This window comes from Neovison vison, chromosome 8, assembly GCF_020171115.1.
Source record: "Neovison vison isolate M4711 chromosome 8, ASM_NN_V1, whole genome shotgun sequence".
Lineage (NCBI taxonomy): Eukaryota > Metazoa > Chordata > Mammalia > Carnivora > Mustelidae > Neogale > Neogale vison.
The window spans coordinates 70,685,331-70,713,286 of NC_058098.1; the positions used below are offsets into that span (position 1 = coordinate 70,685,331).

The 27,956-nt window shown below is 38.3% G+C and overlaps 2 protein-coding genes across 2 annotated transcripts in view; one reads left to right on the forward strand and one right to left on the reverse strand.

Moving 5' to 3' along the window:
- TSGA10 (testis specific 10) overlaps window positions 1-13,703 on the reverse strand; it is a 152,272-nt gene extending 138,569 nt beyond the window's left edge. The window contains exon 1 of the mRNA XM_044263887.1: window positions 13,575-13,703. Within this exon, the coding sequence (XP_044119822.1) occupies window positions 13,575-13,631 (57 nt within the window). The 5' untranslated portion in view covers window positions 13,632-13,703. The remainder of the gene's footprint in view (window positions 1-13,574) is intronic.
- A 1,326-nt stretch (window positions 13,704-15,029) lies between these two features.
- C8H2orf15 (chromosome 8 C2orf15 homolog) lies at window positions 15,030-27,775 on the forward strand. Its single transcript, XM_044263886.1, has 2 exons — window positions 15,030-15,108; window positions 26,883-27,775. Exon 2 carries the CDS (start codon window positions 26,953-26,955, stop codon window positions 27,226-27,228), a length of 276 nt encoding a protein of 91 aa, XP_044119821.1. The 5' UTR covers window positions 15,030-15,108; window positions 26,883-26,952; the 3' UTR covers window positions 27,229-27,775.
- The last annotated feature ends 181 nt before the right edge of the window (window positions 27,776-27,956 follow it).

The window sequence follows — 27,956 nt, forward strand, 5'->3', positions numbered from 1 at the left end:
AAATATACAGTAACTTTTGCTCATGAGCCTTGCTCTTTTCTCCGTTTAAAGACACTTTTGAGGCTCAGCTTGAATTCCATATTCTCTTAGGATGTGTTCTCAATATTCTCCATCAAATAGTGATCACTTCTTCATTGAGACTTCTGTAGGTATTGGTTATAGAATAAACTGCGTAGCTATATTTTTCTTCCAGATAGGTCTTCCTCACACAATTATTAGAATATATTTCTTGGGGTGCCTCAGTGGCTCAGTGGGTCAGGTCATGATCCCAGGGTACTGGGATCGAGCCCCGCATCGGGCTCTCTGCTCAGCAGGGGAGCCTGCTTCCTCCTCTCTCTCTGACTGCCTCTCTGCCTACTTGTGATCTCTGTCAAATAAATAAATAAAATCTTTAAAAAAAGAATATATTTCTTATTGTGTTGTTAGTCACCATACAGTACTTCCATTAGTTTTTGATGATGTGTTCCATGACTCATTGTTTGCATATAACACCCAGTGCTCATTGCAATACATACCCTCCTTAATATCTATCACCAGGCTAACACATCCCCCTGTCCACCTCCCCTCTGAAACCCTCAGTTTGTTTCCCAGAGTCTCTCATAGTTCATCTCCCCCTCTGATCTCCCCACCTTCATTTTCCCTTCCTTCTACTAATGTCCTCCATGTTATTCCTTATGTTCCACATGTAAGTGAAACCACATGACAGTTGTCTTTCTCCACTTGACTTATTTCACTAAGCATAATCCCTTCCAGTTCCATCCATGCTGAGGCAAATGGTGGGTATTCATCCTTTCTGATGACTGAGTAATATTCCATTGTACATAAGGACCACATCTTCTTTATCCACTCACCTACTGAAGGGCAGCTCATCTCCTCCCAGTTTGGCTATTGTGGATACTGCTGCTATGAACAATGGGGTGCATGTGCCCCTTCAGATCACTACATTTCTATCTGGGGTAAATACCCAGAAACGTGATGCTGGATCACAGGATAACTCTATTTTAATGTTTTGAGGAACCTCCACACAGTTGTCCAAAGTGGTGGTACCAACTTGCATTCCTACCAACAGTGTAACAGGGTTACCCTTTCTCCACATCCTCATCAACATTTGTTGTTTCCTGCCTTGTTAATTTTTGCCATTCTAACTGGTATAAGATTTCAGTGTGATTTTGATTTGGATTTCCCTGGTGGCTAATGATGCTAAACATGTTTTCATGTGTCTTTTAGTCATGTGTATGTCTTCTTTGGAGAAGTGTCTGTTCATGTCTTTTGCCCCTTTTTTTCACTTGATTATTTGTTTTTTGGATGTTGAATTTGAGAAGTTCTTTTTTTTTTTAAGATTTTTTTTTAAATTTATTTATTTGACAGAGAGAGGTTACAAGTAGGCAGAGAGGCAGGTAGAGAGAGAAGGAGGAGGAAGCAGGCTCCCTGCTGAGCAGAGAGCCCGATGCGGGACTCGATCCCAGGACCCCGAGATCATGACCTGAGCCGAAGGCAGCGGCTTAACCCGCTGAACCACCCAGGCGCCCGAGAAGTTCTTTATAGATCTTGGATACCAGCCCTTTTTCTGTAGTGTCATTTGGAAATATCTTCTCCTATTCCATGGGTTGCCTCTTTGTTTTGTTGACTATTTCCTCTGCTGTGCAGAAGGTTTTTATCTTGCTCAAGACCCAAAAGTTCATTTTTGCTTTTGTTTACCTTGCCTTTGGAAACCTGTCTTGAAAGAAGTTGCTGTGGCTGATGTCAAAGAGGTTACTGCCTATGTTCTCCTCTAGGATTTTGATGGATTCCTCACATTGAGGTCTTTCATCCATTTAAAGTTTATCTTTGTGTATGGTGGAAGAGAAAAGTCAAGTTTCATTCTTCTGTGTATATAGCTGTCCAATTTTCCCTGTACCATTTATTGAACAGACTGTCTTTTTTCCATTGAATATTCTTTCCTGCTTTGTCGAAGATTAGTTGACCATAGAGTTGAGGGTCCATATCTGGGCTCTCTATCCTGTTCCATTTATCTATGTGTCTTTTTGTGCCAGTACCATACTGTCTTGGTGATCACAGCTTTGTAATATAGCTTGAAATAAGGCAATGTGATGCAATCAGCTTTATTTTATCTTTTTCAACATTTCCTTGGTGATTTGGGGTCTTTTCTGGTGCCATACAAATTTTAGAACTTTTTGTTCCAGCTCTTTGAAAAATGCCATTGGTATTTCAATCAGGATGGAGCTGAAAGTGTAGATTGCTCTGGGCAGCATAGACATTTTAACAATATTAGTTCTTCCAGTCCATGAGCATGGAACGTTTTCCCATCTTTTTGTGTTTTCTTCAATTTCTTTTCTAAGTGCTCCATAGTTTCTAGATCCTTTACCTCTTTCATTAGGTTTATTCCAAGGTATCTTATGGTTTTAGGTGCTGTTGTAAATGGAATCAATTCCCTAATTTCTCTTTCTACAGTTACATCATTAATAGAAAAGCAACTGATTTCTGTGCACTGATTTTGTATCCTGCCACATTACTGAATTGCCATATGAGTTCTAGTAATTTGGGGGTGGAGTCTTTGGGCTTTTCACATAAAGTATCATGTCATCTCCAAAGAGAGAGAGTTTTATTTCTCTTTGCCAATCTGGATACCTTTATTTCTTTTTGTTGTCTGATTGCTAATGTTAGGACTTCTAGCACTATGTTGAACAATAGTGGTGAGAGTGGGCATCCTTGTCATGTTCCTGATCTTAAGGGAAAAGCTGATATTTGCTGTGGGCTTTTCATAGATGGCTTTTAAGAAACTGAGAACTGTTCCCTCAATCCCTACACTCTGAAGAGTTTTAATCAGGAAAGGATGCTATATTTTGTCAAATTTTTTTTTCTGCATGAAATGAGAGGATCGTGTGGTTCTTGTCTTTTCTTTTATTAAGGTGTTCTATCACACTGATTGATTTGTGACTGTTGCACCACCCTTCCATCCCAGGAATAAATCCCACCTGGTCCTGATGGACAATCCTTTTAATGTACTGTTGGATCTGATTGGTTAGGATCTTGTTGAGAATTCTGGCATCCATATTCATCAGGACTACTGGTCTGTAATTCTCCTTTTTGATAAGGTCTTTGACTGGTTTTGGAGTTAAGGTAATGCTGGTCTCATAGACTGAGTTTGGAAGTTTTCATTCTGTTTCTATTTTTTGAAACAACTTCAAGAGAATAGGTATTATTTCTACTTTAAATGTTTGGTAGAATTCCCCTTGGAATTCATTAGGCCCTGGACTCGGGGTTTTTTTTTTGGGGGGGGGGGGTTGATCATTGCTTCAATTTCATTACTGGTTATTGGGCTATGCAGATTGCCAATTTCTTCCTGTTTCAGTCTTGATAGTTTCTAGGTTTTCAGGAAGGTATCCATTTCTTCCATGTTGCTTAATTTATTGGCATATAGTTGTTGATAATAATTTCTAATAATTGTTTTTATTTCCTTGGTGTTAGTCATGATCTCTCCCCTTTCATTCATCATTTTATTAATTTGGGTCCTTTCTCATTTCTTTTGGATAAGTCCGGCCAGCAGTTTATCAGTCTTATTAATTCTTTCAAAGAACCAGCTTCTAGTTTCGTTGATCTGCTCTACCATATTTCTGTTCTCTAATTCATTGATCTCTTCTCTAATCTTAATATTTATCTTCTCCTGCTTGGCTTAGGCTTTATTTGTTGTTCTTTCTCCGGTTCTTTAAGGTATAAAGTTAGCTTGTGTATTTGAGATTTTTCTATTTCTTTGAGTGAGGCTTGGATGGCTACCTATTTCCTTCTTAGGGCTGCCTTTGCCATATCGCATAGGTTCTGGACTGGAGTGTTTTCAGTCTTATTGGTTTCCATGAATTGTTTAAGTTCTTCTTTAATTTCCTGGTTGACCCAAACATTCTTAAGCAGGATGGTCTTTAGCTGCCAAGTGTTTGAATTCCTTCCAAATTTTTTCTTGTGATTGAGTTCCAGTTTCAAAGTATCGTGGTCTAAGAATATGCAGGGAATAACCTCAAATCTTTTGGTATTGCTTCTGACCTGATTTGTGACCCAGTATGTGGTCTCTTCTGGAGATAGTTTCATGTGTGTTTGAGAAGAATGAGTATTCTGTTGCTCACATCTATGAAGTCCATCTGGTCCAGTGTGTCATTCAAAGCTCTTGATTCTTTGTTATCTTCTGCTTTGATGATCTGTGTATTGCTGAGAGTGGAGTGTTGAGGTCTCCTACTATTAAAGTATTATTACCAATGATTATTTTGGTTAACAGCTGTCTTATGTAGTTGGCTGCTCCCAAGTTGGGGGCATAGATATTTACAATTATTAGATCTTCTTGTTGGACAGATCATTTAAGAATTATAGTGTTCTTCTGCATCTCTTACTATAGTCTTTAGCTTAAAATCTAATTTGTCTGATATGAGAATTGCTACCCCAGCTTTTTTTTGAGGTCCATTGGCATGTAAAATGGTTATCTATCCCATCACTTTCAGTCTGGATGTATCTTTAGATTCAAAATGAGTCTCAGGTGCCTGGGTGGCTCAGTGGGTTAAGCTGCTGCCTTTGGCTCAGGTCATGATCTCAGGGTCCTAGGATCGAGTCCCACATCGGGCTCTCTGCTCAGCAGGGAGCCTGCTTCCCCCTCTCTCTCTCTGCCTGCCTCTCTGCCTATTTGTGATTTCTCTGTCAAAAAATAAATAAAATCTTTAAAATAAAAAAAAAGAATATCTCTTATAGATTCAAAATGAGTCTCTTGTAGACAGCATATGGATGGGATATGTCTTTTTATCCAACCTACAACTCTGTGCCATTTCATGGGAGCATTTAGGCCGTTCACGGTGAGAGTATTATTGACAGATGAGATTTTATTGCCATGATGTTGCCTGTGAAGTCCCTGTTTCTATAGATTGTCTCTGTAAATTTCTGGCCTATATTACTCTTCAGGTCTTTCTTCTTTTATAGAACTTCCCTTAATATTTCTTGCAGGGCTAGTTTGTGGTCACATATTCCTTCAGTTTCTGCTGATCTTGGAAGTCCCTTGTCTTTCCATCCATTTCTGAACGACAGACTTGCTGGGTAAAATATCCTTGCCTGCGTGTTCTTCTCATTTAGTACCCTGAATATGTCTTGCCAGTCCTTTCTAGCTTTCCAGGTCTCTGTGGATAGATCTGATGTTATTCTGACATTCCTTCCTCTATACATAAGAAATCTCTTTCCCCTAGCCACTTTCAAGATTGTTTCCTTGGATCTAAGATTTGTGACTTGTACTATTATATGTCAGGATACTTGTCTGTTCTCTTTGATCTTAGGAGGGGTCCTCTCTGCCCCTTGAACACAAAAGCTTGTTTTCATCCCCAGATTAGGTAAATTCTCAGCTACAATTTGCTCAAATATATCTTCTACACCACTCTCTCTCCACCTCCCTCAGGGATCCCAATAATTCTGACACTGGAACATTTCATGGCATTATTAATCTCTCTCAGTGTGATCTCTTGGGCTTTAATCTGTTTTTCCCAGGCCTCCTCAGTTTTCTTCTTTTCTATCTTCTTATCTTCCAGCTCACTAATTCATTCTCCTTGTTTACCCTGGCAGTCAGAGTATCCAATTTAGACTGCATTTCATTCATAGCATTTTTAAGTTCCACCTGATTAGATCTCATTTTGCCCTTAGAGATTCTATATCGTTGCTTGTATTTTTCTCAAGCCTAGATATCGACTTCATAATTGTTACTCTGAAATCTATTTCTGACATCTTGCTTATATCCATATCCATTAGGTCTGTAGCAGAGGACATTGTCTCTGATTCTTTTCTTTGTTGAGGGTTCCTCCTCTTAGTCATTCTGTTGGGGGGTGGTTGAGGGAATGTACACAGTTCAAAGTATTAACCATGCCTCAATCAAGATGCACCTATTTTATAGGGACCTTTACGTTGTCGTCCTCTTGTTCTTCCAGCCTCTCTTCTTGGGGAGGGGCCTGCCAGGCAACCCTGCTTGGGCAGAGTTGCCCTGTCCCTGGGGAGGGAGTGGACTTAGTGAAAACCATGGGGCGGGGCGCTTTTATTCTCTGGCAGCTTTCCTTGGTGGCTTTCCATGTCTCTTCCCAGAGTCAGAGCAGAAGTGACTGCATCTAAATCTGTCGCAGAACAAAGAAATTGCAGTCTGCTCTTCACTGAGCTCTCTATGCCACACTGTCTCCATTTCTGTCTGCACTGCTAAAAACTGCAGGCTCCCTGGTCATGTGCCGCATCGCAACATTGCCAGTGGTAGAACCCAGTGCCAGGCATGTCTCTGCCCTTTGTATTTCTAAAATTGAGAGCAGCCCCTGGTTCACTCATGTGCACCCACAGGTCCTAGATCCTATCTGAGGGCTGCACTGAAATCCTTTCACCTCTGCTACTGGTCTGTGAGTCTGTGCATGATCCCCAGTGTGGGATGCTTTTTGCACTCCAGTGTTACATCACCTTCCTGGCATCAGCTTATGGTGGCTCCCTCCCCTTTCTGTTTATCTTCTGATATCTGAGTGCAGAATCATGGCTCCCTGATTCACACCTCAAGACCACTGGAGATTTTCTGTTTGTACAGATCCAGATATATATTCTTACATCTCAGGCTGATTTCATGGATGTTCAGAATGGTTTGATAGACAACTGGCTAAATTCAGGGGACCAGTAGAATTAGGGTTCCCCAAATAATCCGAAAATTTATATGGAACCAGAAAAGACCTCGAATAGCCAAAGGAATATTGAAAAAGAAAGCCAAAGTTGGTGGCATCACAATTCCGGACTTCAAGCTCTATTACAAAGCTGTCATCATCAAGACAGCATGGTATTGGCACAAAAACAGACACATAGATCAATGGAACAGAACAGAGAACCCAGAAATAGACCCTCAACTCTATGGTCAACTAATCTTCGACAAAGCAGGAAAGAATGTCCAATGGAAAAAAGATAGCCTCTTCAATAAATGGTGTTGGGAAAATTGGACAGCCACGTGCAGAAAAATGAAATTGGACCATTTCCTTACACCACACATGAAAATAGACTCAAAATGGATGAAGGACCTCAATTTGAGAAAGGAATCCATCCAAATCCTTGAGGAGAACACAGGCAGCAACCTCTTCAACCTCAGCCGCAGCAACATCTTCCTAGGAACATCGCCAAAGGCAAGGGAAACAAGGGCAAAAATGAACTATTGGGATTTCATCAAGATCAAAAGCTTTTGCACAGCAAAGGAAACAGTTAACAAAATCAAAAGACAACTGACAGAATGGGAGAAGATATTTGCAAACGACATATCAGATAAAGGACTAGTGTCCAAAATCTATAAAGAACTTAGCAAACTCAACACCCAAAGAACAAATAATCCAATCAAGAAATGGGCAGAGGACATGAACAGACATTTCTGCAAAGAAGACATCCAGATGGCCAACAGACACATGAAAAAGTGCTCCATATCACTCGGCATCAGGGAAATACAAATCAAAACCACAATGAGATATCACCTCACACCAGTCAGAATGGCTAAAATCAACAAGTCAGGAAATGACAGATGCTGGCGAGGATGTGGAGAAAGGGGACCCCTCCTACACTGTTGGTGGGAATGCAAGCTGGTGCAACCACTCTGAAAAACAGCATGGAGGTTCCTCAAAATGTTGAAAATAGAACTGCCCTATGACCCAGCAATTGCACTACTGGGTGTTTACCCTAAAGATACAAACGTAGTGATCCAAAGGGGCACGTGCACCTGAATGTTTATAGCAGCAATGTCCACAATAGCCAAACTATGGAAAGAACCTAGATGTCCATCAACAGATGAATGGATAAAGAAGATGTGGTATATATACACAATGGAATACTATGCAGCCATCAAAAGAAATGAAATCTTGCCATTTGCGACAACATGGATGGAACTAGAGGGTATCATGCTCAGCGAAATAAGTCAAGCAGAGAAAGACAACTATCATATGATCTCCCTGATATGAGGAAGTGGTGATGCAACATGGGGGCTTAAGTGGGTAGGAGAAGAATAAATGAAACAAGATGGGATAGGGAGGGAAACAAACCATAAGTGACTCTTAATCTCACAAAACAAACTGAGGGTTGCTGGGGGGAGGGGGTTGGGAGAAGGGGGGTGGGGTTATGGACATTGGGGAGGGTATGTACTTTGGTGAGTGCTGTGAAGTGTGTAAACCTGGCGATTCACAGACCTGTACCCCTGGGGATAAAAATATATGTTTATAAAAAATTTAAAAAATTAAAAAATTAAAAAAAAAAAGAATTAGGGTTCCCTACTCCTCTGCCATCTTTTCCCACAATCCCAATTATTAGAATCTTAAGAACAGGCAATCTCCTAGAGCTCTCCATACTCCTACAAACCTACATAGAATTCTTTGCATAATAAGTACCAATAAAAATGTACATAGATTGATATTAAAGGAGTGTACAAAAGCAGATAAAGTTGAACTTTCCTTCTTCTCCTTGGTAAACTGAACAGTCAGTTAGAGATTTTATAAAATTACCTATCACGTTACACTAGAAATTAAAAGTAGGAAGAGAACAAAAGTCTACCTGACAAGTGTGAGCAATTGAGTAGCAATATTAGAGTTGCTACTTGCTCTCCTCTGGAGGTAAATGAAAAGGGAGAGAAATTGGTATATCTGAAATGCCCATGTCTCTTCTGCCAAGTTCCCCACCTCAGGCCACCTGAATAGCCTCCACATTTCTACAATCTCTATCAAAATGGAACTTGTATTCCTGTACAGAATTCAGAGAATCAAGTAAAAGTACTTTGGAAGCAGCAAATCATTACGATAAAAACCTAAGCTAGAAGCACATTCTCAATGAGGAAGCAACATAGCATAGTAGTTAGGAACTTGTTCTTTAGCCTCAGAGTGGTTATGTTCATAATGCTAGCTTTGCTGTTTCTTAGCTGCATGACCATGATCAAGTTACTTCTCTGGTCATGGCTTCATCTATAAAATAGTAATGATAATAGTACATGCCTCCGAGATCTGTTGTGAGGATTAAATGAGTTTCAGTAAAGCATTTTAGAATACCACCTGGCAAGAAGTGCTCTCTATATATTATTGGCCATCAAGTTCTACTTATCTTTTCACTAAAATCACTCTTAAGTACATTTCTTCTGTATCCACTGTCCCTGTTTCAGTTTATAGTTTCACATTTTTTTTAAAGATTTTATTTATTTATTTGACAGAGAGAAATCACAAGTAAATGGAGAGGCTGGTAGAGAGAGAGAGAGAGAGAGAAGAAGGCTCCCTGCTGAGCAGAGAGCCCGATGCGGGACTCGATCCCAGGACCCTGAGATCATGACCTGAGCCGAAGGCAGCGGCTTAACCCCCTGAGCCACCCAGGAGCCCCTATAGTTTCACATTTTAACACTCACAGTTATTCACTTGTCAAACAAATTCATAAACGGCTAGAATAAGAATGAACCAATATTAGATTCTATGGATAGAAAGATGAGAAACATGGGTGCCTGGGTGGCTCAGTCAGTTAAGCATCCACCTCTTGATTTCGGTTCAGGTCATGATCTCAGGGTTGTGTCATGCTCTGCGCTGGGCATGGAGTCTGCTTTAGATCCTCTCTCCCTCCTCCTCTACCCTTTCCCCTCTTTCTCTTTCTCTCTCTCTTCCTCTCAAAAAAAAAAAAAAGGAAGAAAGAAAAGAAAAAAGAAAAAGAAACATGAAAAACAAATAAAAACCTACAATCTCAACCCTCAATGGGCCTAGGGAAGTCCAGAAAAATAAATTAAAAATTACATTACAACAGGATTAGTGCCATATCAGAGGAATGCACATGAATGCTAAGGGAATATAGAGAAAAAGACCACAAAAAAAGTAGTTTTGACTTCAACTTCCCTCAAAAAAGACTTAGGATGTATTTTCCATATTTCCCCCAAACTATGAATATACTCCTCCTGGAGCACTTAACACTATGTATTGTGTCTACTGAATGTCCAGAGCCATCACAACTTTAACACATCTAGAACAGACCTCTTAAGTTCCCCACTGGCACTTCTGCTCTCAACCCTGCTTCTACTATGTTCCTTACCAGTCTTTCCCATGTGAAATGTACCATCATTTGTGCAGTGCCCAAGGGATTGTCTTTGTTTCCTCTTTATCTAACCCCCCAAAATGAACCCTGTTAGATTGACCTCTAAAATATTTTCCAAATCCATCCACTTCTCAACATGCTTATTACCACCTCCATATTCCTCTCCTACAAGACTACTGGTATAGTTCCCTAAGTGGTCTTTATATTTATACTATTGCTCGCTACAACTTTTTTTCCAAATCAAAATCAAAACTATCACTTTAAAATCATAAGATCCTGCTCAAAATACTCCAATGCCTTCCTACTGTAATTAGAATAAAAATCCAAACTTTTAAAGGTCCTACATAATTTGGCCCTTGCTTTCAGTTCCCTAAGTAGATCTAGTACTCTCTTTTTCACCCATCAGCTTTATTGGTTTTCTTTCTGTTCCTCCACTGTGCCAATCTCATTCCACTTCAAGGAATGAAGTGGATTCTTGCTTTCCCTCTCTTCAGAACACTCTCTCTCCCAGCCCTGTGCATGACCGCCTCCTTCTCTGGCTCAAATGTCAGCAGGTCTTCCCTGACCTCTTCCCTAAAGTGGCCTCTTCCCTAAAGTAACCTCTCTCCTAGATACTCTCTCATCAGGTTATTTGCACTTAACACTATTTGAAATCACATCATTTATTTTTCACTTGTTTATGGTCTGTCTCCCCACTCCTAGAAGGTAAACTCCAAGAGATCTAGGCTTCTGTCTGGTCACTCTTATATCTCTAATGCCTATAGAAGTACCCAACACAAAGTTGGTGGCCAAAAGAACATTTTCAAAATAACAAAATTTTGATGATACAAAGAAAGTAGTTTCAATAGTACAGAAGGAGTAGAAGCACATTCAAAGAGGACTAATAGATGAATAATGAACAAAAGGAAATAGAAAATGTAGACTTCTTTTAGGAAGCATGATCGTGAGACAAGAAGTAGAGCAAAAGGTAGAAGAAGACCCTGTTGTTGAAGAGTTATTTACAAAGAAGAAAAACTTATTTCTTAATTCTCTTTATATCAAGGACCCCCTTCAGAATTAAACAAAAGCCCAAGTCCTCTCCTCAGTAAAATAAAAACACATACAAAACTTTACAAACAATTTCAGGGGCTTGAAGAACTCCCTAAAGTTCTTGTGCTCTCGGTTAAGTCCTACAGTATAAACACATAGAAGATTCCTAAGACAAGGGTTAATGTTAACTAATGGGAAAAGTCACAGAGCCAATTAAAGGAAACCCAAATAAATGGCAGATGCACTGTCCTTGGAGACAAGAAAGAGGAAAGCAAGGTCAGGTGAAGATTTAGATAAGAAGGCGTAGAAATCTGAAGAGAGTCCTGCCTGATAGAATTTTCATTTTTCATGAAATAGGAGATAAGATCATGCACTAAAAAGAAAAAAATACCAATCCTGAGCAAAATATCACACATATAACACACACTCAACAAAAGTAGAATAATTAAAAATACTACAGTATTTTATATGGGCTTCTGAAATCTGGTTCCACAAAAAGTCAACTTGTTCTTTTTATAAAAAAAAGTTTACACTAACAGATCCTTTGAAGTAGGAAGGAATGACATCAAAGAAAGATGTAGAAAACAACACAGTTTCATGAATAATTTTGAGATAGGTTTTTGTATTATAAAAATAAGTGAATAAAGGTTTTGAGAACTCACTTCAAACAAAACAATAACGACACAATGCTTAACCTTTCTTAAGAAAAAGAAATAATCTCTCCAGTTATCCATTCAAATTCAAGCTCTTTAGTTATCTTCAATGCAGACTATTCTGTAAAGAAATAACTTGTCTTTTTAAAGGAGCATAAAATAATGGCCCCAGGAGAAGTGTCATTTACCAAGACCTCTAAGAAACATAGGGGATTAAGGAGTTGTTTTCAAGAGGCTTTCCTGAACTAAAAAATATTAATAATAAACTGATGTTAATTCCCTAACTAAGACAAATACAACTACCTTACTAACTAGGTCAATTCAAAAGATTATAATGGGGGTACATGTATGAGAAAGTCCACAGCAGTGGTTCATATTTACCAAAACTGTAAAAACCTTAATAGTAGAGTAGGTAAACACTAAACAACAAACTATAAGCAACAAGCATAAATCTTAAAAAACATAATGTTGATTAAAGAAGCAAACTAGAAAGGAATACTTAACTACAATTCCATTTATATGAAGTTCAAAAACAAGCCAAAGTAGAATGTGCGTGTTCCCATATACAAAGATGGTGAAACTCTAAGGAAAAGCAAGGAAGTGGTTATCATAGAAATCAGGATGGTGGCTACATCTGGGCAGAAGAGGGGGCATGTGATGAGAAAAGAGAATGAATAATAACACCTGCTCTGTCCCCATATATGGAATACTCTAAAAGTAAATTACCCTAAAACTGATCTAAGCAACTAAAAAAGACAGAAAAGGAGCCAACAAAATCTCTACATCTGATTATATGCTGGACTACAAACAGTGATTTCCAGACAATAAACAAAATAAGATTTTGCAAGCTGCCATTAAATGCCAAAGTTTGCTTACAATAAATACTTCATTAATATGTTCCTAGTTATTTCTCACTATTTAAAATGGAATGGTTCAGTTCCTTGAGCAATTAAGATAAAAACAAGAATCAGTTTTATCCTGAAGGCAGATTTGAATGTGCCACTTTCCATTTGTTTATAACTAACCTAGTTTCCTCTAGCTATAAACCAATATTATTCCATTTATTTCCACATAGGCTTTTTAAAAAAGTGTACTTTAAATGCTGAAAACCAGTAAAGGAAATTTAAAACAACGAATATCCTGCGATATAAGGTCCTAGAATGTTAGAAGGAAAACACCGGGGCTGTGTCATCTGTGCAAACCGTTCTTGAAGCCCTGATCCTTGCCTTTAAAACAAACAATAACAATGTATTCCTATGCATATGTAATTGTCAGGTCCATAATCGCCGCTGTTACTCTACTTTAGTCTCAAATATTTTTTCAAACGAAACCCAGCTTATCCTGCCTTTCCTGTGTACAATTTCTACTGAAATTTTATGAAATATTCATGCAAATGCCTATGTAATCTCGGCCCTTCACCTCCCAAAGTCTATAAAGAGGCTTAGAAGTGAGAGGCTGGGAGTCAGAAAGGGCAGGTTGAACTACCAAATCTTTGACTTCCAAATCCCTCACTTCCACTCCAAGCGTTTCTAAACAAAACAGTCCCCGCAACAACCAAGCGGAGAGCTGCAGCAGGAAGCGAAGCGGTCACCATAGGAACTGGGCTCAACCCTAAGCGCCCAAGAAACGACAACAGCGGCAAAGTTTGCTCCTGGAGGGCTTCCCTGGACTGCAGCTCAGCCCGCTACCATCCCTCACAGCCGTCAAGCAGCGAATCCCCACTTCAGAGATCACCCTCACCCCCTAATCCCCGTCATATCCTCCCTGTTGCAGGGCCTTCTGGTCCAGGAGCTGCTTTACCCCAACCCGGCGCATCCCTGCTGCCTCTACCTGGAGCTGCGAGTCCCTCCCCGGGTTTCTCCGCCCGTCATCCTCCCCGGAGCTCATGATGACGACTGGCAAGTTTTGGCCTGTGCCAGGGATCCAGGTCCCTCCCCGTCTCCATCCTCCGCCCTTTTCCCCTCCCCTCCCACCACCAAATCAACCTGGCCCCACCCCGCGGGAGGCAGAGGAAGGAGGGACCCGGAGGGAAGGAGGCGGGGGCGGTTAGCGTCGGTGGGCGCCGCCGTCGGCCCCGCCCTCACGCTCTGTACCTGAGGGGGGCTCGTCCTCCACCTCCCCGGCGCCTTCGCTCCGCTTCCGTCCCGCGCGCCCCCAGTTCCCCTGCGCACGCGTACCTGGCTCGACCTTCCTTCTCGCGGGGACTAGAAGCCGTGCGTGCGCAGCCACGCACGTAGCGACGCGTACGTCCACCTGCCCGCCGTACAGGGTGCGTAGTAGAGGCCTCTTCCTGGTCCATCCGCGCCGCGCAGGCGTAGGCCCACGCTGCGCTTAGCCTTCCCACACGAGCGTCCCGTCTCCTAGTAACCAGCCGCTGTCCTCTTCTTCACCGCTTAATTCCCTGCTTGCGGCGGCCGCACCTGAATAGAACACGCATGCGCAGGGCTGCATCTCCGCCAGCCTCCCTCCCTTGGCTCTAGAACACCTGCTGCTTCGCTATTGCCTCTTTGTAGCTTTTTTTTTTTTTTTCCTAGGGATATATTATCGTTTGGGACCCAATTTCAGTGAACTCGTTACTCCCCAGAGCTGCTTTTGGGCAGTGGGAGGTTGTTGAGCTCTCCTGCCGTGGCAAGGGGCCGGTTTTCAGGGAATCTCCTAAGTTGGGTTCTGCTGCTGCATCCTCTTGGAAGGGAGAAGTTCTTTCTGTTCGGGTAAGGAGCCAGCGAACCCACGACCCGGTCAACCCTGCACGATTCAGTCATGGTTGAATTAGGAAGTGGCAGAACTTCATTGCTATGCAAAAAGGCGCAGATTCCTGACTGGTATTCCTTCTCCACATGCCAGTTCTTCTCCAAGACCCCTTTCCAGAAAAACTGGTGATGATTAACAAAAGAGGAAAGGATATACTCTCTCACTTGATATTTAATATTCTATTGATTGTTTGCCTGTTTAATACCATTTACATTTGTCTGCTCCCGAGTAGGAGCCTTCAGTCTTGGAACATTCCTTTAATTTAGCCAGGTGTAATATTTTTGGCCACCCATCTATGTTAAAATTAACCGTATTACCTAAAAGTGGAGAAATTAGCTTTTTAGTGAAAAAGAATGAGGACTGCATTACTCTGCCAAATTTTGGGAGCCCGGCTTGAAAATAAATACTATTTTAAACATTTCTTAATATGAAATAAACTATCTTAACCCAAGGGCTTCTGAATTCTAATGGCTTTATCTGCTTGTCTCTTCCGACAGATGAAATAGGTAACGAGTTTTTTATAGCTGTTCTCTGATGATCTTGATAAAGTTTGCACCTCTGTATTTCAAATAATTTCACATTTGAAGAGACTAACAATTCATGTTTTTGCCAGGTGAGTACCCCCCCCCATAATATATTGGCAGTCATAAACACGTTAGAACAAATTTCTTCGTAGAAGTACATTTAATTATAAGGGCCATATGTTTTCCCCATCTCTGCTCTTTCGCCATTACTTGTGCCATTACATCTCCTAGTTTTTTGCATTTATTTCAGCTATCGTATACTTTGTAAGTATAGCTAGACACTAAAATTTACCTTGAGTGTCCTTGTTCTTTTAAACAAAGAAGTCACAGATTTCAAGAGGTACATATAATTATGCCTAACTGATAAAATAAGTTACAAAGAAACATGAACTGGAGCACGTGACTTGCTCAGTTGGTAGAGCATGTGACTCTTGCTTTTGGGGTGGTGAGTTCAAGCCCCATGTTTGGTGTAGAACTTAAAATGTTTTTAATTAAAATTTCTTTTTTTAGATTTTAAAATTAGGGGTGCCTGTGTGGTTCAGTTGGTTGAGTGTCTGCCTTTGGCTCAGGTCATGATTCCAGGATCCTAGGCCAGTGCACAGTGCAGGGAGCCTGCTTCTCCCTCCCCCTCTGACTTTTGCCCTGTTCATCCTCTCCCCATCTCTCACTGTCTCTCAATTAAATAAAATATTTTGAAAGGTAATTTCCTACCTCCCATGTTAGTACTTCTCTAAGGGAAAAAATAAGAAAAGCTTTAGCATTTATGTGCACTATCTAGATGTTACTGAAGATTCTTTGGAAAGACTATAGGGAAAAGGACATTTTAAGGCCAAACCAGGGCATGAAGATTTTCCTTTCTTTTCTTATCAAGGACAGTTAACTTTGTCCCCTAACCCAAGACAGTGAATATTTTCTTCCCTCTCTAGAAGTCCAAAGAGTGGTTAGTGCTCCATCCTGCCTCAACTAATCCTTTTATATACCTGTGCTCTCCAACTGTTACAGACACTCCTGTGTAATTCTAAGGCCTGTGTTTTCTGCTCCCTTAGTTTCCCTCCATCATTTCACATTCTTCACTATGAAAGACTCAATTTTGGGGTGCCTGGGTGGCTCAGTCCGTTAAGCTTCTCCCTTTGGCTCAGGTCATGATCCCCATTGGGCACCCCTGTGTCAGGCTCCCTGCTCAGCAGAGAGCCTGCTTCTTCCTCTGCCCCCCACCCAACTTATGAGTTCTCTCTGTCTGTTTTGTGTATACTCTCTCTCAAATAAATAAAATCTTTTAAAAAAAGAAAAGAAAAACTCTATTTTGTCTTTTTTTCCCCTGTACCTCCTTGGTTCTCTAAGAAAAAAATTGGGGACTCCAGTTGAACTTATGTTAAGTTGCTTAATGTTTTTCCACAGCGAACTGGTGCTTTGTTCATTTTAATATATCTTTTGATATATCTTCAAGTTCACTCTTCTTTCCTTTGGCAGTGTTAACTCCATCCACAGTATTTTTTATGTCAGAATTGGTTTTTTTCATCTCTGGAAGTTTAATTATTTTTAATATCTTACATTTCTAACCTCATCTTGATCATGTTTTCCTCTACCTTCTTGAAAATATAAAGTATATTTAAAATAACTCTTAAAGTCTTTATGTACTAATTATATCACCCGTGTCATTTCTGGGTTTGTTTCTATTACCTAATTTTTTTTTCTCCTGCTTATGGGTCATATTTTTCTGCTTATTTTCATGCCTCATTAATTTTTTTGACTGCCAGACATTGCATATTTTACATTGTTGGGTGCTGGAAGTTTTTATTTTTATTTTTATTTAAATATATTTAGGCTTTGTTCTGAGATGTAGTAAGGTTACTTGGAAACAGTTGTATCCTTTAGAGCTAAACTGTTGAAAATAGTAACCACTACATGTGGCATTTTGAATTTTTATTAATAAAAGTAGATAAAACTTAGATAAATATTAGATTTATCTAAGATAATATATATAAGAGTTATATATAAATTTATAAAATTATATATAAATATATATTTATAAATATATTATATATAAAAATTATATATATTTATAAATATATAAATAAATATATATTATATATAAATATAAATATATAAATATATGTTTGTATATAATTTTATATTTTATATATAAATCTTATATATATTATCTTAGATAAAGCTAATATTTATCTAAGTTTTATCTACTTTTATTAATAAAAATTCAAAATGCCACATGTATATGTATTTATATATTTATATATAATATATATTTATGTATAATTTTATAATTTATGATTTATATATAAATATATAAAATTGTATATATAATTTATATTTATAATTTATATTTAGATTTATAATTTATAATTATATATAAATATATAACTTATATAATATATAATTTTATAATTTATATATAATGTATATAAATATATAAGATTTATCTAAGATAAGATAGATTTATCTTAGATAAATATTAGATAAGGTTATATAATATTAAATATTTATATATAATATAAATAAGGTTATAGAATATTAAATATTAAACAAAATTAGATAAAACTTAAACTTTCATCTGTACTATGTACATTTCAACTTCCAAAGCCACATGGGGCTAGTGGCTAGTATAGAGGACAATAGATAGAGAATATTTAAATAATTGAGGGAAGTTCTGTTGGAGAGCGACGCTTTAGAAACTTTTTTTTTCTTTAAGATTTTATTTATTATTTGACAAGGACACAGCGAGAGAGGGAACACAGACAGGGGGAGTGGGAGAGGGAGAAGCAGGCTTCCTGCTAAGCAGATGCAGGGCTTGATTCCAGTACCTTACATGTCTAGACATTTAACGACTGAGCCACCCACACGTCCCTAGAAGCTTGCTTTTAAGCTTTGTTAGGTCCAAATACTCTTTAGGGCTAATCTGTTCCCTTTCTGAGGACTCTGATCAATGCCCGATATATTAGGAGTTCTTTACATTCAGGCTGGTGGGAACTCCATTCTTGGCCCTGTGCAAGCTCTACAGACTTTTTGGCCTTCTTTTTGGTGGTTCTTTCTCAGGCCTCATTAGTTTCCTTACACATGTGTTTCCTAATTAGTATTCAGCCAATCCTCTGCACATTTCTGGAGCTCTTCCTCTCACTGCCCCTCCTTCCACAAGTTCTAGTGACCTTGGCTTCTATAGACTCTGAATTTCTGTCTTCTCAACTCATTGTAATAACCGGGCACACTTTGGGTTCCCCCTCCTTGTGCAGAAGACTGAAATTTTCAGGCAGTAAGCACTTACAGGGCTCACCTCGTATATTTCCTTTCTGTCAGGGATTACTCTCCTGCACTGCCTTTTATACATTACCTAAAAACCATGTGTTTTGTCTTATAACAGTGGTTTGAAATTTAAAAATTGCTTCAGACTGAGGGAACTGTAAGCGTATGAGCCCTAAAGCAGAAGAGGGGTTGGCACAGCATATACTTAGGAATGGCAATGAATTCCTGGGGCAGAATAAGTGAGAGAGATAGGAGTCTGAGCGGACACAGTGTTAGCTGGCATATCAGTCTCCTATTGCTGCTGTAACAATTTACCACAAACTTGGTGGCTTTAAACAGCACAAATATATGATCTTAAGTTCTGGAGGTTAGGAGTCCAAAATGGATCTCGCTAGAGTAAAATCAAGATGTCAGCTGGAAGATTCCTTCTGGGAGTTCTCTGGGAATATCCATTTTCTTATCTTTCCAGTTTCTGCAGAATGCCTGCTTTGTTCGGCTCATGGTGTCCTTTTATCTTCAAAGCCAGCAATAGCCAGTCAGGTCCTTCCCACCTTGCATCATTCTAGCAGTGACATTCCCACCTCTCATCACCAGTGATGAGTCCAGGATAATCTCGCCAACTTAAGGTTGGTTCACTGGGAACCTTAATTCAATCTGCAACCTCAATTTCCCCTTGCTATGTGACATATTCACAGGTTCTGGGAATTAGTATGTGGACATCTTTGGGGACCATTTTTCTGCCTAACACAGCTGGTGACTCAACATGTAGACAACTTGGGTTTCACTCTGACATGGATGGTACCTAGAGCAGAGTGGTGAGCAGAGGATTGATGAGATCTGGCTCATGATTTAAAAGACTCATTCCAGATACAGTCTGAAGAACATACAGTGGGAAAGTATAGAAACAGAAACAAGATTCACTGAAGGACTGGATGTGTGGGATATTAATAGGAGCTAGAAATTATTCCACCAGCAATGCACAGGTTTTCCCATCATCCTATATTCTCCTTAAATCTCCATGTTATCCACCTTTCTAGTATGCCATTCTGATGGTAGTAAACTTGCATTTCTCTGATTCTTAGTAAGTTTGAACATTCTCTTTCTGTACTTATTATCTATCTGGGATTCTCCAATCTGTGAATTATATCTTTTATACCCTTTGCCCATTTTTCTATTGGAGTTCCTTTTTTCTTGTTGGTTTGTAGTTATTCTCATATTCTAGCTGTAAATCCCTTGTCTGCTTTATATAGCACATCTTCCAATCTCCATCATTTTAACTTTTTTTATACTTTATTGAAGTTCTTAATTATGAGTAGTCAGGTCCATCTGTTTTCTTCCTTATTCTTTAAGTCCTTCAGTTTTTATTCAATAAATCCTTCTCCACCTATGGTGACAAACATATTGTCCTACACTTTAAAAATTTCATTTATAGTTCTATGATACCACATATAGGTCTTTACTGCATTTGGAGTCTACTTTTGTTTATATCTAAAATAGGGATCCTGCTTTATTTTAATCCCCATGATGAGTCGGTATTCACAGTATCATTCTACTAACTTGGTCTGTTCTATCCCCCTTTGTTGTATGGTGCCACTTTTACCATATGTGAAGTTCTGGCACATAACTAGGTCCAGATTAGAACTCTGTCATGTTCTGTTGGTCCTTTATTTGTTCCTTCAGCTGTACTAAACTGTACACTTTCTTTTTCACTTTCACTTTGTAGCATACCTTAGTGATAAGGCAAGTCTCCTGTTGTGTATGTCCAAATTTATTTAGTTTTTAATGGAACTTTATTCTTCCTTATGCATTTAAGATTTTTTTTCTTGAATAGCAACGTGAATGTCAGGCCAAAGAGGCCCAAAATACACCTGTTCTCCCTTCATGTCCACAAGATTCCAGACAAGTTAAGGTGAGACTCAAAGGGCCAAATCTACCTTATAGCTTTTGATCCCTCCTCAATCCCTCTATTAAACTGAAATTTAATGTGCTATTTGAGAATCTGTATGTTACCATTATTTTACCATTGTTGATTTCAAATGTAGTATGTTATTGTTTTACAGAGTTTTGTTACTATTGTTGACTCAACAATGCAGGGGTGGGAGGCACCAACCCCCTGCCCATGCAGTAAAAAATCTGCATATATCTATCAAGCCCCCAAAACTGAACTAATAGCCTACTGCTGACTAGAAGCCTTACCAATAATATAAAAATTTAACACATATTTTGTATGTCATATGTATTACATACTGTATTCTTATGATAAGTAAACTACAGAGAAGAAAAGGTTATTAAAAAAGTCTAAGAGGAAATACATTTACATTACTATGCCGTATTTATTGAAAAAATTTGCATATTAGTGGATACATGTGGTTCAAACGTGTGTTGTTCAGGTGTCAATTGTATATTATTTTTAGCTTTTTTCAACTTTGTATTTTGAAGTTTTAAGCATACAGGAACTTAACAAGAATAATACATTGAACAATTTTTTATCCTTTCCTACCAAACTGAACAATTGTTAACATTTAACACATTTATTTTCTCTTCATATCTATCTATTGCTAGGTAATTTGAAAGCAAGTTGTAGATATGATCCTTTACTCCTATTTCAGCACGTATCTCCTAAGAAAAAGAACATTCAGTAATATAACCACAGGACAGTTACCAGATTCAAGGCATTTCACATTAATGCAATATTATTATTTAATAAACTATCCATATTCAAAATTTCCAATTGTCCAAGAAATGGCCCTTACAATTCTCCTTACATTTCTCCCCCACCTCCCCAAATAAGGATCATTCATTGCATTTGGAAATCACGTCTCTTTAATCTTCTTTAATCTGTAACAATTCTTCAGTTTCTCTTTGTCTTTCATACATTGACATTTTTTAGTAGAGGCTGTTTTATATAATATCTCAATTTGGGTTTATCTGATTGTTTCCTCATAATTAGATTCAAGTTATACATTTTTAACAAAAGGACTTCCTTCTTAAGTAATCAAAGAGGACAGACCAAAGAATAGAAGAAATACAATTTTATTAATTCGAAGATAATATTAGATATATATTTGATGAGAAAAAAAATTCACCTTCAGTTTCCAACTCTAAGAAAGAGGTATACCTACATTTTAGAATATCATCAGAGAGATCTGTCCATCTTTCAAAGCCCAACTCTTGACCTTTGGTTCCCTCCTTTGAGAACCTTTCTAAGTCGTCTCTCCATGTTGCACACTCATATCTCCTGACAGATTGGGTATCTATACTAAGAGGTACTGTATCTTTATTGGACTTTTTCTTTTTTTGTACCGTGGTAAAATATACATACAATTTACCATCTTAACCATTTTTAAGTATACAGTTCAGTGTATTAAGGACATTCAGCATGATGTTAAATCCTTTTAAGGGTGGTTTTCTCTTAGGGTGGGAGGGCCCCCTGTCCCGCCCGCCTGCCTTTCAGCTATCCTTCATCATTTCCCCCTCTGAAGAGGTAACCCTAACTGCTATTAGGGAAGAAGGGTGATGACCAATTGTAGCTACTTCCTGCTGGTCAGGGGCATTGGATGGGTTAGCAGTCAGGGTTCCTCTCATCTCATTCTATCAAGGAGTCCCCTATAGGTGTCTGGTTTGACCTTTATGTGAGGCTCCACCTGAACCACCATTTGGAATGTGATGACCTTTATTCTGGAAGATATAAAGTCGGTTAGGGCACTTAGGAGGCAAAGCCCAAAGCACAATGCAAGACTGAGTATAGCCAGGGGTCCAGTGAGAGATAGGGGATGTTTTAGTGAACTCTCCCACACACTCTGAGGAGAGGGCAGGAAAAAGGAATCCCATAAGGACTATGATTTTGATGGGCTAAAGGGAAGGTAACATTTAAGAAGACTTATCTGTGACTTGTATCTTCAAGTCTAGTTTGAGGTCCTTTCTGGGTTCATAAAGGGATTTCAGTTCCTTATTGTTAGGCCCCACTGGGGACCAGGGTTTGACTGAAATAGTGGATACAGGCTTCAAATTTAGGCACTTAGATTGCTATTGGAGTGGCTAAAATCACTGTTTGTACGCCTTCCCAAATAGGCTCTAACAAGCAGTTGGTAAATATCCCACTTGCTATTAAGCTGGTCCCCAGGCCTGGGTTAGAGCATCCAAGGTCATTCCCTTTAAAGCTGGGGCATGGAATAAGGTCTTCTTGAGATTTTAAAAAGTTTTTTCTGACTCTGGATCCCATATTAATAGATGGGTACCAGCTGTCTAGGTGTCCAGTTTTATAGTTTTAGATCTTAGATTTAGGTCTTTGATACATTTTGAATTAATTTTTGCATATAGTGTTGGGTAAATATCAATTCCTTCCTTTCTTCCTTTCTTTTTTTTTTTCTTTTTGCACATGGATATCCGGTTTCCCCAGCACCTTTTGTTGAAAATATTGTCCTTTTCTTCATCAAATTATCTAAGCACCTTTGTCAAAAATCATTTGACCATGTATCTGAGGGTTTATTTCTGGGCTCTCTATTCTGTTACATTGGTCTGTATGTCTGCTTTTAGGCCAGTGTGAATCTTCCAGCTTTTCTTCTTTTTCAAGGTTATTTTGTTTATTCATGATTCCAAATGAATTTTTGGATGGATTTTTCTATTTCTGCAAAAAGTGTCACTGGGATGTTGATAGGGATTGCACTGAATGTGTAGATCACTTTGAGTAATCTAGACATCTTGCAATATTAGGTCTTCTAATCCATGAACATGGGATATGTTTTATTTATGTCTTCTTTCATTTCTTTCAATGGTGTTTTAGTTTTCATCATACAAGTCTTTTACCTTGGTTAATTCCTAAGTATTTTTTTTGTTCTATTTACACTATTGTAGATGGATTTTCTTAATTTCCTTTGCAGATTATGCATTGTTAGTGCATAGAAATGCAACTAAAAATTTTTTATTCAAATTTAATTTCGTTAACATATAGTGTATTATTAGTTTCAATGCTAGAATGTAGCAATTCATCAGTTCCATATAACACCCAGTGCTTATTATATCAAGTGACCTCCTTAATGCCCATCACCTGATTACCACATCCCCCTCCCTCCCCTCTAGCCAACCTCAGTTTCTTTCCTATAGTTAAGAGCCTCTTGTGGTTTGCCTCCCTGTTTTTATATTGTTTTATTTTTCCTTCTCTTCCCCTTTGTTTGTCTGTTTTGTTTCTTAAATTCCACATATGAGTGAAAATCATATGGTATCTGTCTTTCTCTGACTGACTTATTTCACTTGGCATAATACTCTCTAGTTCTGTCCACATTGTTACAAATGATAAGATTTCGTTTTTGATGACTAAGTAATACTCCATTACATATATATACACACATGACATATTCTTTATCCATTCATCTGTTGATGGACACCTTGGCATTTTGCACATTTTGGCTATTGTGGATATTGCTGCTATGAACATTGGGGCGCAGGTGCCCTTTTGAATAACTATGTTTTTATCCTTTGGATAAATACCTAGTAGTGCAGTTGCTAGGTCATAGGATAGCTCTATTTTTAACTTTTTGAGGAACCTCTGTACTTTTTTCCAGAGTGGCTGCACGAGTTTTCATTTCCACCAAGTGTAAGATGGCTCCCCTTTATTTGTATCCTTCCCAACATCTGTTGTTTCCTAAGTTGTTCATTTTAGCCATTCTGACAGGTGTGAAGTGTTATCTCATTGTGATTTTGGTTGTAGTTTCCTGATATTGAGCATTTTTTTCATGTGTCTGTTGGCCATTTGTATGTCTTCTTGGGGAATTGTCTGTTCATGTCTTCTACCCATTTCTTGACAGGATTTTTTGGGGTTTTGCGTGTTGAGTATGTAAGATTTTGGATACTGGTCCTTTATCTGATACGTCATTTGTGAATATCTTCTCCCATCCTGTAGGTTGCCTTTTAGTTTTGTTGATTGCTTCCTTTGCTGTGCAGAAGCTTTTTATCCTGATGAAGTCCCAGTAATTCATTGTTGCTTTTGTTTCCCTTGCCTCTGGAGAGGTGTCTAGCAAGAAGCTCCTGTGGCTGAGGTCAAAGAGATTGCTGGCTCTGTTCTCCTCTAGGATTTTGATGGATTCCTGTCTCACCTTGAGGTCTTTCAACTATTTTGAATTTATTTTTGTGGGTGGTGTAAGAAAGTGGTCCAATTTCATTCTGCGTGTGGCTGTCCAATTTTTCCAACACCATTTGTTGAAGAGTCTGTCATTTTTCCATTGGATATTCTTTACTGCTTTGTAGAAAATTACTTGACTGCAGAGCTAAGGGTCCATTTCTGGGTTCTCTATTCTGTTCCATTCATCTATGTGTCTGTTTTTGTGCCAGTATCAACTGACTTGGTGATTAGAGCTTTGTAATACAGCTTAAAGTCCAGAATTGTGATGCCCCCAGCTTTGGTTTCTTTTTTCTTTTCTTTTCTTTCCCTCCCTCCCTTCCACATCCCTCCCCCAACCCCGCCACCTTTCTTTCAGATTTATTTATTTACTTGAGAGAGAGAGAGAATGCAGAGGGGAGAGAAAGAATCCTCCACAAGTGTGGAGCCTGACACAGGGCTTGATCCCAGGACCTTGAGATCATGACCTGAGTTGAAATCAAGAGTCAGATAATTAACTGAGCCACAAAGGCAACCCGGTTTTCTCTTTCAATATTACTTTGGCTATTCGGGAGTCTTTTCTAGTTCCATACAAATTTTAGAATGGTTTATTCCAGCTCTGTGAGAAATGCTGGTAGTAGTTTAGTATATGTGCTGCTGAAGCGAGCACTGGTAGTATTTTGATAGTAATTGCATTAAATGTGTAGATTGCTTTGGGTAGCATAGACATTTTTAACAATATTTGTTCTCCCAATCCATGAGCATGGAATGTTTTCCCATTGCTTTGCATCTTCCTCAGTATCTTTCATGAGTATTCTATAGCTTTCAGAGTATAGATCTTTTAACTCTTTGGTTAGGTTTATTCTGTATCTTGTGATTTTTGGTGCAATTGTGAACAGGATCAATTCCTTGATTTCTCTTTCTGCTGCTTTATTGTTAAGAAATGTAACAGACTTCTGTGCATTGATTTTATATCCTATTGCTTCTCTGCCTTTTGCCTAAGATCAAATGTGATTTTATATACTATGACTTTGCTGAATTCCTGTATCAGTTCTAGCAATTTTTTGGTGGAGTCCTTTGGGTTTTTCAAATAGAGTATGTGATCTGTGAAGAGTGAATGTTTGACTTCTTTGCCAATTTGGATCCCTTTTATTTCTTTTTGTTGTCTGACTGCTGAAGCTAGGACTTCCAGTACTATGTTGAACAACAGTGGTAAGAGTGGATATCCCTGTCCTGTTCCTGACCTTAGGGGAAAAGTTCTCATTTTTCCCCATTGAGAATTATATTCACTGTGGGTTTTCATATGGCTTTTATGACATTGAGGTATGTTCCCTCTATCCCTTGATAAAAACACACAGTGGACAGTTTTTATCAAGAAAGGATGCTGTATTTTGTCAAATGCTTTTTCTGCATTTATTGAGAGGACCATACAGTTCTTATCCTTTCTTTTATTAATGTGGTGCATGATATTGATTGATTTGCAGATCTTGAACCAACCTGCATCCCAGGAATAAATCCCACTTGGTTATGGTAAATAATCCTTTTAATGTACTGTTGGATCTTATTAGCTAATATCTTGGTAAGAATTTTTACATCCATGTTCATCAGGGATATTGGTCTGTAATTCTCCTTTTTAGTGGGGTCTTTGTCTGGCTTGGGGATCAAGGTTATGCTGGCCTCATAGAAAGAGTTTGAAAGTTTTCCTTCCATTTCTATTTTTTGAAACCGCTTCAGAAGAATAGGTATTAATTCTTCCTTAAATGTTTGGTAGGATACCCTGGGAAGCCAACTAGCCCAAGACTCCTGTTTGTTGGGAGATTTTTTTTTTTAAAGAACTTATTTATTTATTTGACAAGAGAGAGATCACAAGCAGGCAGAGAGGCAGGCAGAGAGAGAAAGGAGGAAGGAGGCTCCCCGCTGAGCAGAGAGCCCGACTCGGGACTCGATCCCAGGACCCCGGGATCATGACCTGAGCCGAAGGCAGTGGCTTAATCCACTGAGCCACCCAGGCGCCCCGGGAGATTTTTGATTACTAGTTCAGTTCTTTGCTGATCATGGGTATGTTCAGGTTTTCTATTTCTTCCTGTTTTAGTTTGGTAGTTCATAGGTTTCTAGGAATTTATCCATTTCTTCCAGGTTGCCTAATTTATTGGTATATAATTGCTAATACTATTCTAATTGTTTGTATTTCTTCAGTAATTATTTCTTTAATCCATTAATAATTTGTTAAAAGTTTTTGATAGCAAAAATGATATAATGGACTAAATAGAGAAGTTCTTTTATTTTCTGAAAGGTGACAAAGCATAAACCCTGATAAATTCCTTTTTAAAAAGACTTTCAGAGAATCTATAGAGCCTGCAAACCCTTCCACAAAGAAAATGTGAACACAGAGATGGAAGGCAATTTTGCCTTATATTTTTGGCTTCATCCTCATGATGTTTCATGAAAACAAGCATTGTCATGAGGTTAGTTGAAATTCCCACTGTATTCACTTGTTGTTATTTCTTTTCCAAGCAATCAAGTTGAAGAAACATTTCCACTACTTAAAGAGGTATCTGCAAACTGTATTTATTCAACCATCCCCATGGGATTTTCCCTTAGTAAATCTGCTACTCAGGTATCTGCTATGCACATGGATTCAAAAGTGGATGATCATTTGATGCAAGGAACTGAGAAAAGCAAGTTGGAACCAGTGACTCGATTATTTCAAAACACCAAGAAAATCAGATTAGAAGACACAAACCAAGAAAACTTTACAAGAAGTAAAGAGATTGGCTCAGGGTCTCTTTCAGAGAAAACCTCGGGTTCTGTGGTATATGTTAAAGAAAGTGATGGAATAGAAATGACAGATGTGGAATGAAGTTATTTGTACACACTACCAAAGAAACCAGAATATGCTTTTGACTACGAGTGCATGTTGAATGAGAACTTAACCTTACTAGGAAAACCTAATGAAGGAAGACAATTACTTATTTTTCACTATTCACAAATCACATTAGGCTTCACTTTTTTGATACATATTTTTAAAAGTTAATGTTTTAGGGGAAAAAGAACTTTCCAAAACTCAAGGCAAAATTCTCTGGTATTACATTCTATCCTTGTCAAAAATCAGAATTTTTTGAATAACAGTATTTAAATGGTACCAAAATATTTTAATTATAATGTATTTCTTTAACAAGTGATCAAAAAACAGTGCCCAAACAATTTGACATCTATATTTCACACTACGTATGGTGTACCAATTTTGTAAGAGTTCTAGTTTGTGATTTTGCTTTACATTACTTTATCTTCCTACATTTTTGCATTTCTGTTCTATAAGCGATCACTTCAGGTAAACTCTGCAAAAGATCAGTAAATTACATAGCTTGTGAAGCATTTCACATTTTAAATCAATCACCCTTTTAAAACTGTTTGCCTCCACATTGAATTCATTTCAAAATTACAAAATAGTTATTTTCAAGTGTAACAGTTTATCTTAGATACTACCATTTTATACTACCAATATTTAATATAAGAAAACAGCCTAGTGTTAAAAAAATCTTGTTTTTTATATATATATGTATGTACATATATATATATATCAATTTC

What these genes read in the sequence shown, in the direction of transcription:
- C8H2orf15 (XM_044263886.1), top strand. Translation starts at nt 26,953, where the DNA reads ATGGGATTTTCCCTTAGTAAATCTGCTACTCAGGTATCTGCTATGCAC.